At 37.2% G+C, this 16,678-nt stretch overlaps 1 protein-coding gene across 1 annotated transcript in view; it reads right to left on the minus strand.

Annotated features, from left to right (window-relative positions):
* Positions 1-5,336, minus strand: part of LOC148955200 (putative ATP-dependent RNA helicase DDX49) — a 28,378-nt gene extending 23,042 nt beyond the window's left edge. The window contains exon 1 of the mRNA XM_089108097.1: positions 5,263-5,336. Within this exon, the coding sequence (XP_088964223.1) occupies positions 5,263-5,323 (61 nt within the window). The 5' untranslated portion in view covers positions 5,324-5,336. The remainder of the gene's footprint in view (positions 1-5,262) is intronic.
* Positions 5,337-16,678: the final 11,342 nt, after the last annotated feature.

Consider the following 16,678-nt stretch of genomic DNA (forward strand, 5'->3'; position numbering starts at 1 on the left):
GTTACACCCTGGGGACATTTAAGGTTTTTTTGTATAGAAAACATTGTTGTAGAAACTTCAAAAAGGGCTCATTCAATTGAGAATTGAGAGGGCTAGTGCCCTTATTAATAGTCAAAAGAGATTGGAGGGCAAATGCTCCTTATGTCCATCATTTCCTCTAAACACTTCTGATCAACATTTTGATATAACCATTGTGTTGAACTTAGTCAAAGGGTCCAGAAATTACGTTTTTGAGCATAACAACCCCTCCCCCACAGCCCTCGGGGCTTAGGTTATAAGTTATGCCTGGGGGCATATAAGGATTTTATAGAATCTGTTGTCATGGAAACTTCAAAAAGAGCTCATTCAATTGAGAATTGAGATGGCTAGTGCCCTTATTAATAGTCAAAAGCAATTGGAGGGCAAATACCCCCTCCATGCCCATTATTTCCCCTAACATTTCCAATCAAAATTTTGATATGGCCATTTTGTTCAACATAATTGAAAGGTCTGGAAATTATGCTTTGAGGATGACAACCCTTCCCCCATAGCCCTTAGGACAAGGGTCAAAAGTTACACTCTTGAGGAATATAAGGTTTTTACAGAAAATTTTGTCCTAGAAGCTTCAAAAAGGGCTCACTCAATTGGAAATAGAGAGGACTAGTGCCTTTTTTATTAGTCAAAAGTAATCAGACAGCAAATGCCCCCTCCCCCCCCCATGCCCATCATTTCACCAAATACTTACAATCAAAATTTTGAGATAGCTATTTTATTCAGCATATCAGAAAAGTCTGGAAAATATGTTTTTGAGGATAAAAAATCCCCCTTGCCCTCAGGGCAAGGGTTGTAAGTTATGCCCTAAGGACATATAAGGTTTTTATAAAAAGCATGGTCATATAAACTTTGGAGGGGGATCATTGGATTGGTAAACAGATGCTATAGTGCTCTTTTTAAGAGTCAAAGTGATTGGAGGGCAGCTACACGCTTCCCCCCCCTCAACACACACACATGTTGTATTGTTCCAAAATGCATCTAATAGAAATTTTGAGATAGCCATTTTATTCAAAATAATCTAAATATCATATAACAAGGCTTTTGTTGTTGAAACAGACCCCAAAGATTAGGGGCAAGGGTTGTAAGCTATGCCCAGGGGGTATTTAAGGTTTTTATGGAAGGGATGGTTGTTTAACTTTAGAAGAGGCTCAGTCTTTCTCCCTGAAAAAGACTATGTCAATATAAAACAAACAGGAATTAATTTATAAAAAACATTTTCCACAAAATAAGTTTTTCAAATAAAAGTAAGAAACTCCATTAAACCAAAAATGAACAGAAATAGAATCCAATAATCTACCAAGCATAAAACTCCCTAAAATCAGTATCGATAAATAAATGAAAATCGAAACAAACAGAAAATAAAATAAATAACAGAGTCAATATTAAAACGATTAAAATCGAAACTGGGGGTTTAGAATCGGGTTTAAAACCCCAAGATTTCGGAAAGTTAGAGTGTAATTTGTATTTTATGGAAAAAATTTTTTTTAAAAGTTTTCATTTTTGTACCTTTAAGAAATCAAAAAGTAATTAAGATTTTGAGGAATAAATTTCAGCATTATGTATATTAAACTGACAATGCAGATTTTTTTTTTCAGTAAACCACAAATTATATTCTGGCTCTTAGAAATCATAGGGCCTTAGAACCATACTCATATTAATTTCTGCTTGTTTTGAGTTTGACTCTGTTATTTATTTTAATTTCTGTTTGCTTTAGGTTTCATTTATTTATTGATACTACTTTGTGGTAGTTGTGTGCTTGGTAGATTATTTGATTCTATTTTGTTCATTTTTGGTTTAATGGAGTTCTTTCCTTTTTTGAAAAACTTATTTTGCAGATTTTTTTTTTAATTAATGTTGAAAAATATCAAAGCCAACAGAAGAAACATGGAGGATAGAAAAATGGAGAAATCATTTTGAATTTTTTATCTAGCTTAATTGTGACAAAACAATGCTTGCAAATTATATAACTTTAACAAAATGGATTTTACAATAAATAGTAAGTTTGAAACCTATGTTTTAGCCCTTTTTATACAAAAAAAAAACAAAAAAAAAACAGAAAATAATTATCAATTTTAAGGGTCCCAAAAAGCTTAAAACTGAATTTGCAAGAACAAAAATTATTATATTCAGATAGCCTAGAGCAAGGCTGTACCCAGGGGGGGACTAGGGGGTATTTAACCCCCCTCCCCCGCCAAAAAAAATGTTTGTCTGACTTGTAAAAATATAATAAAGATGGATATTAACAAATTTATGCGTTTTTGAGATTTTTTTTGTAGCCCCCCCCCCAAGATATTTGAGTAACCCACCCCACCCAAAAAAAAATCTTTGAGTACATTCTCCCCCCCAAAAGAAAAAACATCTTTGAGTACATTCTCCCCCCCCCCAAAAAAAAAACCAGGGTACAGCCTTGGCCTAGATCATAAAAAATGATGTCTAGTGGTATGCTCACTTTTTTTGTAGGTCAATAATAAGAACTGCTGGTAAATTAGCTGGCGGCACAATAATTTAGCTAGGATGAAAGTGAAAATGTGATTTGATGCCTTTTTTATGCTCTTTAATAATACAATAGTTGCTTCGGTTACAAATTCTATCTTGAGTCCTTAAAGGGGCCCCAAAGGTATTTTATATGAATTATGAAAGGGCATAAAAAAAAGCATCAAATGATATTTTCACTTTCATCCTAGCTAAATTATATAGCCCACTACAAATTTACCTTTAACTTTACACCCTGCTCTACCCTCCTAATGTGCAAATATATACCCTGAATTGGAATTTACCCTGAATTGTCAACAGCAAAGTTTTGAATTGCAAAATTCAGTGCTATTATTTTTGACAGTGTTTGAAAAACTTGAAATGGTAGGAAAATGGTTTGAATTGAGTTCCCTAATAAATGAAATATAAATTGCTATGCATGAGTATTTTTGAACCGTGTTTTTTTTCAATAGCTTATTAGTAAACTAATTATTGGTTTTTAACGACTTTTCAATAATTTAACTAGTGTTTAGAGCGTCTTTGTGTGTTTACAAAATCTAATACCTTTGGGACCCCTTTAAGAGTTACAATTGCAGATGCAATTTGCAACAGAAGCAATTATTGTATTATGAAAGAGCATAAAGAAAGGCATCAAATGAGATTTTCCCTTTCATCCTAGCTAAATTATTGTGCCACCTGCAAATTTACCAAACTGCTGAATATTTACTGATACTAGTACAAGCAAATTAGCCATATTTAAAATGAAAGAAAAAGGTATCATTGTCTTTAAAGGGCTTAGAATTGGGTAATTTTTTTACCAAATCATATTATTGACTTACAAATAAAGTAAACATACCACTTGATGCCTTTTTTATGCTCTTTCCAAATATAATAATCATTTTTGTTGGAAATGAATTTTGCCCCCATCCCTATTTATACCAATTCAGGGTATATATTTACACATTAGAAGGGTGGGGGTAAATTTTATTTCTGATGTAAATGAGAGGTAAGATTAAAATTTCACCTCACACCCCTAATGTGCAAATATATACCCTGAATTGGTATATATAAGGGTGGGGTAAAATCCATTTCCGACAAAAAGGATTATTATATTTGGAAAGAGCATAAAAAAGGGCATAAAGTGGTATATTCACTTTATTTGTAAGTCAATAATATGATTTGGTAAAAATTTACCATGTTTCTCAGCAATCTGAATGCTCTGTTAATCAAGATATGTGCAGTTTTGTCAGCATTGATTCAATTTATAGGTGCAGATGTAGAAACAAGATTGATGGAGGGCAAAATGCATGGGGTACACATAACTTGAGCTATATATTTGCCCATTAGAGTTGGACTGGGGGAAAATTATTCACTATTATAACACACTAATTTTTAAAGGTCATCAAAGGTCAGGAACTGGTAAATATTTACCAAATCATATTATTGAGTAACAACCAAAGTGAATATACCATTCAATGCCTTTTTTTTATTCTGATTATGAATATAATAATCATTTCTATCGGAAATGATTTTTAGCCCCCCCCCCCCTATATATGCCAATTCAGAGTATATATTTCTACATTAGGGGGGTGGGGTAAAGTTTAAACTTACCTACCATTTACATCAGAAATAAAATTTGAGACCCCACCCCCCCCCCCCCAAATGTAGAAATATAGGTAATGTTCTACCAAATCATATTATTGAGTTAGGACTAAAGTGAATAAACCATTCGATGCCTTTTTTTGTGCTGATTACAAATATAATAAGCATTTCTATCAGTAATGAATTTCAGCCCCGCCCCCCGCTATATAGGCCAATTCAGGGTTTGGTTAGGTTGGGTTAAGTATAGCCTATATAAGGGGGGGGCTGAAATTCATTTCCAATAGAAATGCTTGTTATATTCGTAATCAGCATATAAAAAGGCATCGAATGGTATATTCATTTTATTCCTTACTCAATATTATGATTTTGTAGAACTTTACCAAAATATATACCACAAATTGGCATATATAGGGGGGGGGCTAAAATTCATTTCTGATAGAAATGATTAGCCTAGGGTAAGACACCCAGTAGTCAGCCACCTGCCTATTCTTGGACAGAATGTAACTAACAGGAAACCTACCTTGTTTGTTTGTACTAAATTTGTATTAAATTGTATTAAATTGTTTGTTTGTATTAAATTTGTATTAGATAGGCTATCTGTATGGACTGCTTAGTGACCAGGGAAACCAGCTGTGCATAAAAACTTTCTAAGCACATTAGCCTAGAGGTAGGTTCCCTGTTAGTTACATTCTCTCCGAGAATAGGCAGGTGGCTGACTACTGGGTGTCTTACCCTAGGCCTATTATATTTGTAATCAGCATAAAAAAAGCATCAAATGGTATAGGCCTATTCACTTTAGTTGTTACTCAATAATATGATTTGGTAAATATTTACCCAGGAACCTCTAGAGTGAGAAGGAGTGGAGGTAGGTAGCCTACTTCAAAATAGGCTACCTTCCCAGAAAATACTTTAGCCTCTAGACCCATCCCTAAAAGTTTCATTTTTCCTAACTTAACCCCTTTCCAAGATAGCCAAAAGTAGAATTTTACCTAATTATTGTGAAATTACTTTCAGAATTTGTTAACTAGGCTACAATTTCTCTGCATAGCCTGTTATGAAGTAAAAATTATTTTCTTAACATGCTTCCTTCTCAATATCCCGAATTCTAGGTTTATTCCCACAAGAACAAAAAAATTAGTTAAAACATATTCTAACCTATACTTGCAAGCGGCTTAAATAGCCATGATTTTAAACCAATCTCTAGGAAGCTTTTCATCTTGGAGCATGTTACAAATTTCAAAATCAACGCTATTATAATGAAGGTTGCCATTGGAAATACTTGACAGTGATTTCATGACCGAAAAGAGGGATTGAGGAAACTGTTGGCCATACACACGGGGCTTACGCGTAGTCGTAGTCGAGCTGGTAAATATTTCGCAGTTCATATTATTCACTAAAGTTAATTTCTGATGCAAATGAGAGGTAAGTTTAAACTTGACCCCCTCCCCCTAATTTGCAAATATATATCATGAATTAGTATATATAGGGGTGGGGGTTAAATTCATTTCTGACAAAAATTATTATTATATTCATAAAGAGCATAAAATTGGCGTGGACTGGTATGTTCACTTTATTCGTATGTCAACAATATGAGCTGCGAAATTTTTACCGTCACGCCTAGGTTCAAAGTTTCTCCGTTCACATGGAGCATTCTGTCTTCAACCTGGCTCTACAAGGCCAACCAATCATGGCTTATAAGTTTGGCACAAAACTGAAAGTTGAAAAACATGGATAAGGAGGTTTAAGCATGGTTGCCACACTAAATAAAGTTTTACTAAATTTAGTAAAACCGGACCCGAGTTAGTAAACACATTTTTTTAACTTAATAAGTTTTTTAGTAAACTTACCAGAAATGGAAAAAAAATATGTTAAATTATTTTTGTGCCAAATATCATTCTCTTGAACAAAATTTGAACATTTTTCTCTGTCTAAATTGATATTTTTTATTCTATGGCTTCAGTTTCAGTCCTTCCCACCTTCAAATGTTCAAAGAAAAAAAATCCATTTTTTCAAAGCAGGTCGCATTACTGAGGCTAATAGTCTAAGGAAATTCCTAAAGAAAAAATTAAGAAAAGCAGCTTCTAATTATTATAATAATAAAGTCAAAGATCTATATTCTAACAAGCCCAAGCAATGGTACAGAAAAATTAAAGAAATATACGGAAAAAGTCCTTCCGAAATTCATTTTCATCTCCCTGAACCCCCTAATAAGACTGCCAACGATCTGAACTTGTACCTTGCTTCCATCGTGTAAAGTCTCCCCCCTTTCACTGGCTCAAGTCCAACTATTCCACCCAATACTTCCTTCCCCTTTATTTCTCCCTCTGATGTAAGAAATAAAATTCTAAAGCCAAGAAAATCCTGCATTTGTCCCTTGAAAATTCCAGTTGGCTTCATTTAAGCTTTTTTGGACGAAATTGCCGAGCATTTATCAAGTTTTTTCAACCACATCACAAAATTTTGCAAACTCCCATGCTGCTGGAAACAAGGTTTTGTAACACCTTTCCCTAAAAGATGTGCCAGTCTAACTTCCACCAACATTCGCCCCATTACGCTCACTTCTGTTTTTTCCAAACTTTATGAAGGTTTCCTCTGTGACTGGCTTAAGGATAAAATTTGTCCGGGTATTGACACCCGGCAGTTTGGTAACTTAAAGAAAACTTCCACCACCCATTACCTTGTGCACTTAATGCATACCATAGTAAGTAACCTTGATAAACCAAATGTCTGGCTGAACCTTGTCTTAGTTGATTTCCAAAAAGCTTTCGACCTGGTTGACCACACCACCCTAATTCGTTCACTACTGGTTAACTTTAAACTTGATCCTCTGTTAGTAAATATTGTTATATCGTTTCTTTCAAATTGATTCCAAGTTGTTAAATAAAAAAAAATATTTTCTCTAACCCCCTCCCTATATATTGTGGAATTCCTCAAGGAACCTTATTGGGACCACTTTTATTTCTAGTAATGAATAACGATATTGGTAAGGACTTCCCCCAAAGGTGGAAATACGTTGATGACTTGTCGATCCTCGAAATACATTATAGGAACATTAAAACTTACCCCCTTGAAATTCTATCCCACATTTCGGATGAAGCTAAGAACCTAAATATGAAAGTAAATTCCACTCAATCAAATATAATGACGATAAATTTCTTGAAATCTATTTCCGCCTTCCTTGACACTATCCCCCCAGATATTTCTATGTCTTCCCTTAAATTACTGGGGGTTAGAATTTCCTCTAATTTATAGTGGGATATCCACGTGAAAGATATTGCCGGTAAAGCAAATGCGTCCATGTCTCTCCTTAAGCTCTTGAATAAATTTAACATCCCCCCATCCCATTCTTTAAGGATTTATGCTTCCTTTGTCCGCCCGCATCTTGAATATGCTTGTCCAGTTTGGCATCCTGGCATCTCCTGTGATGAATCAGATAAAATTGAATCTATTCAAAAAAGAGCCCTAAGAATAATTTTTAAAGAAACTTTGGTACCATATTCACTCCTTCTAAAAAAGGCCAAGCTGGAAACTCTTGAGCACAGGAGAGGAACACTGTGCCTCCGTTTTGCAAGAAATGCAATAATAAACCCTCGCACGGAAAATATTTTCCCCAAAAGACACTCCCCATCCAGGCACCGCCTGCGACATACTGTACCTGAACCCCTCTCTATCTTGTCCCCGATCCGTTGTTTAGCCTCCAGATATGAAAAAACCTTGGTCCCCTTGATTACTGATCAAAGAAACCAATAGTTTTTTTTTGTTTTTTTTTACTGGTGATACCCATGCTAGTGTCCGTTTGGCTCTTCCATTCCCTCCTCTTTTTACGTACTCTCTTTTAAACCTTTTTAACATTATTTTTATCTCCATTTCTTTTTTGGTTTTGTTTTAATTTGTGCCTTTTTAACTTTCTTACTTTTGACACTTTTTGTTTTTTAGACTAATGAATGGCTTTGCCTTTCTGATATTGTTGTTTTTGGCATTGTTTAGCCAGTTTTTTAGTTGTTGTGCTATTTCTATGTTTTTTTTTATTATATGACCCCGAAATGTGAATTCGACCCTTCGGGGCTTGTGATAGTCATTTTTTGAAATAAATATCTTATATCTTATCTTATCAGTATATCGCGTGAAGCTTTGAAAACTTGAAGCGTGAACTTTTACCTGAAAGTGTAGAAGACTTTTTTAGAGGCCAAGTCAACTATATTGGTTTTAGTCCAAAACGGATCAAGGAGTATGAACAGTTTCAAGAGCTAACAAATATTTCCGAACACAGGCGGTTGTCCATCAGTGCAATACGATGGCTGTCTCTTGAAGCAGCGGCTAACAGAATTTCGAACAGCAGAATACATCGGATCTGTTCCTGGGTGATCCATCTAAAAATCCTTACACTGATAGGGCTAGTCGGGAGCAGGCAAGGCCGATTTATCGTTTCATGAACGATCCCTTTTGCAAAGCATATCGTGTATGTTCTGGCTTTCATGCTGAAGAAAATCAATGAGCTCAATCTGGATTTTCAGAGCAGAACAATTCACGTTCACAGTAATCTGAGTAGCACCAGAGTTACATTTGCCTCACTATTGAAATGCTTTGTGAAGCCTAGTGTGATAAAAAGGGCTGCACAAGAGGAAGTTTTGAAAATTTTCCTGGAGGATCACACACTCCAGTTTGTACTTCTTCCTCTGAGCAAATATAACCTCGGGTCAAACCCCAGGTTTCATTTGTTACAGTCGGAGGCTGACGCCAAAAAATCTAGCAATCATGCAAACTTTCCGCTGAAGCTTGGGGAATTCTGAAAAAAGTGCAAGTCATATTATGTAGTGCAATGTAAGGCAGATCGCCAAGAGGCTCAACAGCGATGATGAAACGCTCAAGAATCTTGAGTGCAACGATCCTGCCATTGCTTTAAGCAGTTCAGTCAGAACACTCGTACCACTCATAGTTTGATTTCCATATTTTTTGGGAAATGCTGATAGGTATATAAAGGAGAAAAGAGACATCTTTGATGTGCAGTGGTTAGAAGTAGAGTCTAGGAAAGACTTTGTGACAAATAGACTTAGTGACATAATCGAAACGGGTATGTCCCTAAGAAATTTGCGTTCGGTGAAAGATGGTAAGGGGGAAACGATGTTTGATTATCTTTGTGAATTTATGTTGCGTCTTTTCTGTCTCTTCCATTCGTCTGCTGAGTCAGAACAGTAGTTCTCAGTTTTGTCAAACATGAAACCAAAGCTTCGGATTAGGCTGAAGACGGAAACTGTAGCTGTTGTGTGGAAACTGTAGACGGAAAAATAATGCACATGAAACAGATGGTGCGCAGAGAAAATGAAATTGTGAGAGGAGTGACCAGTGTTGCCACCCTGGCCTGAAGGAATTTACTAAATCTGAGAGGAAAAATTTACCAAATCACATCTGTTTTACTAAATACTCCCAAAAAAATTTTTGACCGTGCGGCTACCGCCGCACGCGTATCATCAAGCTTCGATTTTTATTATAGGAGAATAATCAGTAGGATTTTCAAATATTTTTCAATTTTTTCTCTTTTACTCTTTTCTCTGTCTTTTCTCTTTTCTTTCGTTTTCCTTCAAATAACCCTACTGCTGTCGCTTGTAACTCGAATTTTAAAACAACAAATGTCATTGCTTCGGCTGACAACATCGATTCGTTGGAGTTACGGGAAGCGGAATATTTCTTGTCTCTAAAAAGTGTGGAGCTACTTCTGATTGGTTGAGGGTAGGAGTAGGTTTGCACAGTACAGAAGCAATAGCCACCTTGAAGGGTCTATTTTTATGACTCCTTCATAAGTCTGTTACTAGACTATTTTTGTTTCATGGGGGTCGGTCTTGACAGTCAGAGAGGGAGAAACAACAACCCGCTGCGAATTTTCTCCGGTCAGTAAACTACTGTCCTGATTATTCAAAACACTTCTCGCAGACTTGACTGAGTCGAACAACAGTTGTCCGTTAGCACCTGCAAGAAGTGAATTAAAAAGGGCAACAGTTGCCTCACAACTCCTACAGTATCTTATCGGGAGAAAATATTCTACTAGAAAGGGATTGCGAGTGATACACCGCCTTGTAAGCCTTGTCTGTACTTGACGGCTTTTTCTTGCCATCTCCTTACGGGATGCTGTCTTGGCACCGATGAAGCACTCAAGAACCTCGAATGCATCGACCCTTCTGTTGCTTTGTGCAGCTCCGTTTATTACACAGTAATTTACTGTCTGAGTAGTTTGCAGCTTAATGATATTTTGGTGCCTGACAAACAAGAAACGGCTGTCAAGACAAAACTTCAAATGATTCTAGCATTGTTGTGAGCCGAACACTTCTTTTTGATATCCGGTCAAAAAGTTGTCGATTTGCAACTACAAGAAGCGAATTCAAAAGGGCAACAGTTGCCTTATCACTCCTACAGTATCTTACTGGGAGAAAATATTTTACTGGAAATGGATTGCGAGTGACAATCCGCCTTGTAAGCCTTGTCTGTAAGTGACGGCTTTTTCTTGCCATCTCCTTATTGGATGCTGTCTTGGCACCGATGAAGCACTCAAGAACCTCGAATGCATCGATTCTTCTGTTGCTTTGCGCAGCTCCGTATATTACACAGTAATTTACTGTCTGAGGAGACTGCAGTTTACTGCTATTGGTATTTTTTGGTGCCTGACAAACAAGAAACTGCTGTCAAGACAAAACTTCAAATGATTCTAGCATTGTTTTTACTCGAACAATTATTTGTTATGATGAGCTTCCGACATAAAACAATTTGTTTTTTCTACCAAGAGATTACCATCCTTATAAGAACTTTATATATTATAATGATTATCCTCTCAAGATCAATGGCTGGAACGAATCACAAATCAACCTTAGCAAACATATGAAAATCTTCGAAAACAGGATAAAAAAATAATAATAGCATAAAAAAAACAAAAACATAACCCTTCCGGTAGTTTCCATGAAGACGGAAGAAATTCCAACCTAACAGATGATATGACATAGGCGCATCCAGACACGCAATGCAAACATGGGTATAGTAGCAAATGTGGCAACTATTTTCTGGTAACCAAACCACCCTGTGAAAAGTGGTCGACACTTTTACATCCAATTTTATGCCTAGACGAACGTTCATCCAAATTCGGTATTTCAACAAGGTTGTTGGCTATTTAAGTGCTCCAACAAACGATCAGAAAAAAAAACAATCTGAACTTTTCCTCGGTGCCTACAAAATCTATAACCTCTTCCTGAACAGTTAAGGAAGGTTCTCTTGGTCTCCACCTTAAGATTGTTGACACTAATTGCGGCGGTATGGATCAAGTCACTCCCATGATTGCCACGCTTAGTAAAATCTTACTAAATTTCGTAAAAACGGACCCGAGTTAGTAAATTTAGTAAATCGAGGTCAAAATTAGTAAATTTTCGAAAAAAATTTTAAATTTAGTAAGTTTCTTAGTAAATTTACCAGAAATATGAAAAAATATTAAATTTTTTTTGTGCCGAGTTTCATTCTGTTGAACAAAATTTGAACATTTTTATGTGTCTGAATTGATGCTTTTTATTCTGTGTTTACAGTTTCAGTCCCTCCCACCTCTTCATCACCATCAGTATATTGCGTGAAGCTTTGTAAACCTGAAGCGTGAACTCTTATCTCAAAGGGTTGAAGACTTTATTAGAGACATAATCAACTATATTGGTTTTTGTCCAAACGGGCTAAGGAGTATAAACAGTTTCAAGAGTTTACAAATATTACCAAACATAGGCTGCTTTCCATCAGTACAACACGATTGCTGTCTGTTGAAGCAGAGGTTAACCGAATTTTAGAACAGTGAACTGCCTTGGTTCTGTTCCTGGGTGATCAATCTAACAACCATGACACTGATGGGGCTAGTCGGAGAAGGCAAAGCCGAAATACCGTCTCATGAACGATCCATTCTGCAAAGCATATCTGTAATTTCAGTCTTTCACGCTGAAGAAGATCAATGTGCTCTATTTGGAGTTTCAGAGCAGAGCAATTAACGTTCAGAGTATTCTGAGTAGCACCAAAGCTACATTTACCTTGAGAGAGGGAGAAAATTCATTTTTATAAAATATCAATATTCACAAACAAATCATATCAAACAGACCTACCACGTGAAAATCTATACATATTTGTTTTGTGGCAGGACTCACTATTTTACTCACTTACTACATATATATTGAAAAAAAAAATACAATCATATAAATAGATGAGAAATAAACCTCAAGGGAACCGCGAACCAATACTTACACAAGATAGAAGACCGAATACAGCCCCCCCCCCCTCACCCATCCTTATTCATTAAGAAATTCTTTAACCTATTTTTAAAAGAGGACAAACTCTCAGCCATCCCAGTGCTTTCCGGAAGACTGTAAATTGAAGTGCTTTGTGAAACCCAGTGTGATAAAAAGGGCTGCACAATAGGAAGTTTTGAAAGTTTCCCTGGAGGATCAAAGACTCTAGAATGTAGTTCTTCCTCTTAGCGAATTTAACCTGGGGCCAGACACCGGTTTTAATTTGATACAGTCGGAAGCTGAAGCCAAAAATTCTAGCAATCATCTGAACTTTCTGCTGAAGTTTTGGGAATTCAAAAAAAGCTGCAGGTCATATTATGTAGAGATCTGCAGGCAGATCGCCAAGAGGTTTGACAGCGACGATGAAACGCCCAGGAAACTCGAGTGCATTGATTCTGTGGTTGCTTTGAGCGTTTCAGTCAGAGCACTCGTACCACTCATGGTTCGATTTCCATATTCGTTTAGGAATCCTGATAGGGAAATACAGGGAAGAAAGAGACATCTTTGATATGCAGTGGTCGGAACTAGAGTCTAGGAAAGACTTTGTAAAAATAGACTTAGTGACATAACTGAACCTTAAGCAGAGTTGTGTTCTATCCCCATTTATATGGATTATTTGGATGAACTTTGTATTAAGGAGCATAGGAAAGGCAACGGGAGACCATGAAATCAAATGGGGAGGAAAAACTCTCCTGGACTTAGATTATGCTGATGATTTAAGCATCCTAGAGGAAATTGTGAACAAAATTAATGAACTTTTAGAGGCTTTGCGAGTTCAGGGTGCTAGAATAGGTTTGAAAATTAATGTTAAGAAGACTAAGTCGCTAAGGCTAGGAACAAGTGAAGATAAGGAGGTGACGTTGGGTAATGAAAAGATTGATCAAGTGGGCAGCTTCACTTACCTTGGTAGTATTATTAGTAAAGATGGTGGGCACAGTGAAGATGTTGAAAGTAGAATAGCCAAGGCTCAGGGTGTTTTTTCACAATTAAAAAAAGTTTGGAAGAATAGAAAGATAAGTCTGCAAAACAAGAGTAGACTATTAGAAGCTACAGTGATGACAGTAGTCAAATATGGCTCTGAAGCATGGGCGCTTTGAAAAGTGGATGAAGATTTGCTAGATGTTTTCCAGAGAAATTTCTTAAGGATTGTCCTGGGTACCCAGCTAACTGACCGTATTTCAAACAATAGGCTGTACGAAAAATGTGGTTCAATACCACTCTCTAGGGCAATAATGAAAAAAACATTGAGATGGCTAGAGCACGTTTTGCGGATGAAGGATTACAGATTGCCAAAGGTTGTTTTTTTCGGCCGACCATCTAGGGCTAAACGGAAAGCAGATCGTTCTTGTCTGGGGTGGAAGGACGTCATAAAGAAATATTTAAAGGAAATAGGAGCTCCGTGGGAGGGTGTAAAAAGGGAGGCTTTGAATAGATTGGGATGGAGGAAGAGCGTGCGTAGCTGTGTTGTGCTCAGGCGGCTTGGTGTTGCGGTGAATTGTTAGTAGTAGTAGTGGTAGTAGTAGATATGGTCTCTAAAAATTTGTGTTTGGTGAAAGATAGTAGGGGGAACCGATGTTTGATGATCTTTGCGAATTTATATTGCAGCTGTACTGCTTCCCCCTATTCGTCTCCTGGGTCAGAGCGGCAGTTCTCAGTTTTGTCAAACATGAAGCCAAAACTTCGGAATAGGCTAAAGACGGAAACTGTTGCTGTGATAATGCACATGAAACAAATGATGTGCAGAGAAAGTAAAAATGGGGGAGTAGTGACATGGTTCATACCGTTACAGTTAGTGTCAACAATCGCAAGGTGGAGACCAAGAGAACCTTCTTTAACTGTTCAGGAGGAAGTTATAGATTTTGTGGAAACTGAGGAAAAGTTCAAATTTTTGTTTTGCCCTGATCGCTTATTGGAGCACTTAAAAATCCAACAACCTTGTTGAAATACCAGATGTGGATGAAGGTTTATCTATACATACAACTGGATGTAAAAGTGTCTACAACTTTTCCATTCGAGGGTGGTTTGGCTACCAAAAAATAGTTGCCACATTTGCTGCTATGCCCTTGTTTGCATTGCGTGTCTGAATGCGCCTATGTCATATTATCAGGGAGGTTGAATTTTTTTTCGTCTTCATGGAAGCAACCGGAAGGGTCATGTCTTTCCTTTTTATTATTATTATTTTTTTTTATCCTGTATTCGAAGATTTCCATATTTTTGCTAAGGTTGATTTGTGATTCGTTCTAACAATTGATCTTGAGAAGATAATCATTTTAATAAATAAAGTTTCTGTGAGGATGGTAATCTCTAAGTAGAAAACAGATTGTTTTATGTCGGAAGTTCATCATCAAAAAGAAGTGTTCGGCTCAAAACAATGCTAGAATCATTTGAAGTTTTGTCTTGACAGCCGTTTCTTGTTTGTCAGGCACCAAAATAGCAGTAAGCTACAAACTACTCAGACAGTAAATTACTGTGTAATAAACGGAGCTGCACAAAGCAACAGAAGGATCGATGCATTCGAGGTTCTTGAGTGCTTCATCGGTGCCAAGACAGCATCCCGTAAGGAGATGGCAAGAAAAAGCCGTCAAGTACAGACAAGGCTTACTAGGCGGGGTATCACTCGCAATCCCTTTCCGGCAGTATCTTTTCTCCCGATAAGATACTGTACAGTAGTGGATCCAGGATTTTAGGAAGGGGGGGGGCAACTCGTTGCGAAAAATTCCCATTCGAAATTAAGCCTAACGTACCTTACTGATATTGAAAGTTGCATGCCTCTGCTTCTATCTGTCATTTAGCTGTCGGTTCTGTAAAGCTATCCACAAAAAAAACATTTATAGAAACACTATCAATACTATATAACAAATTCTCGCCTCCTATTTTCACTATTAGCAAATCTATCAATAACACTTTCTACACTTATGTCAATATCACGGTGAACATGAAGAAGGGCAAGTCCGGTGAGTCTTTCCTCCGTCATTTTATTTCTTATCCACGTTTTCAATCTTCTCAAGGTAGAAAAATTTCGTTCAACAGATGCCACACTGACAGGCAGGGTCATGAGAATCTGCAAGAGTGCTGGAATATTGGAAAATATCAGCATCGCAGTTCTGTTTCTGTAAAGTTTCCCCTAGTGTTCCAGGTATTCTAGCTGTGCCTGCATTGCTTTCTCTCAGACGAAGCCACCGAGTTTTCCATATTGTCGCTTCTCCGGCCAGGGCAGATTCACAAACCAATTGGGAGGGGAAACCCATTACTGACCAGTATCGCTGTGACAAGTCATGAATCGTATTAGCGAATTGTTGTTTGCTCGTTTCCGTACAATTTATTGGCAAGAAAATACTGAGCTTGAAAGTGTCCAGCGTTTCCACGGAAAAACGGCTTTCTAAGTCCGAAATTATTGTGTCCAACAGGGGAATAAAACTGACCGTCTATAATATTCCTCGTGTGAGCTGAATGGTACATTAATCCGATTCGTTTGCTTTTTCGCTATCCGTGGGACTGTTATTTCTAAACCTAGCTCGGTTGCCACTTTAGTTACCTCGTCAAATGTGTTTTTAAACTCGCTTTCACTCTCCCAACGCTTGACTAGCAGCTGGGTAAGAAGAACCTTAAAATGACTTGCTGCGGACGCGAGGTTTAAGCTCTTCTTCTGGAACAGCTGACTGAGTGGTAAAATTAGTCCAGATATGTAACTAAGAGAGTAAATGGTTACTATCAGGTCGGAGGATGTACAGCAGTCAATAAGGATTTTGCTTTTGCTCCAGTTGTGCATTCTGCCCAGCCGCTGATGATCTCAAGAGCTTCCACTTTCTTAGGGAGCTCTACCACAAACTGCATTAAGGAATCGTGCCTTTCGATCCAGCGCGTTTCACATATGCCAGTTAGCTGTGCTTTCATTACTCTGGTTAAAACATAATTGCGCTTTGCAGAAGCACCAAAAAAAGCAGCTATTTCTTTTATTACTCCGATGGAGTTTCTAACACTCTGGATAGAAGAAGTTTTTGACGTAGAAAGATTTAGAGCATAGATGAAACATGGGCAACGCAGGGTATTCTCTGTTACCTTTTGAACTTTTTTTTCACAGCACCACAATGTTCTGAAACCATCATAGCACATCCATCAGTGCCTATGCCCACACAATTTTCCAAGTCTAGCCCAAGAGATCGAAGAAAATCCAACACAACATTTCCAAGCGTTTTCCCTTTAATGGTCGGTTCGAAATTTCCAATGCTGTCCGAGTAACATGTTTCGTGTAGGTCTAAAAAACCAACGAAATC

Source organism: Artemia sp. Qi Xiang Cuo, chromosome 2 (genome assembly GCF_049724085.1).
Source record: "Artemia sp. Qi Xiang Cuo chromosome 2, ASM4972408v1, whole genome shotgun sequence".
Classification (NCBI taxonomy): Eukaryota; Metazoa; Arthropoda; class Branchiopoda; order Anostraca; family Artemiidae; genus Artemia; species Artemia sp. Qi Xiang Cuo.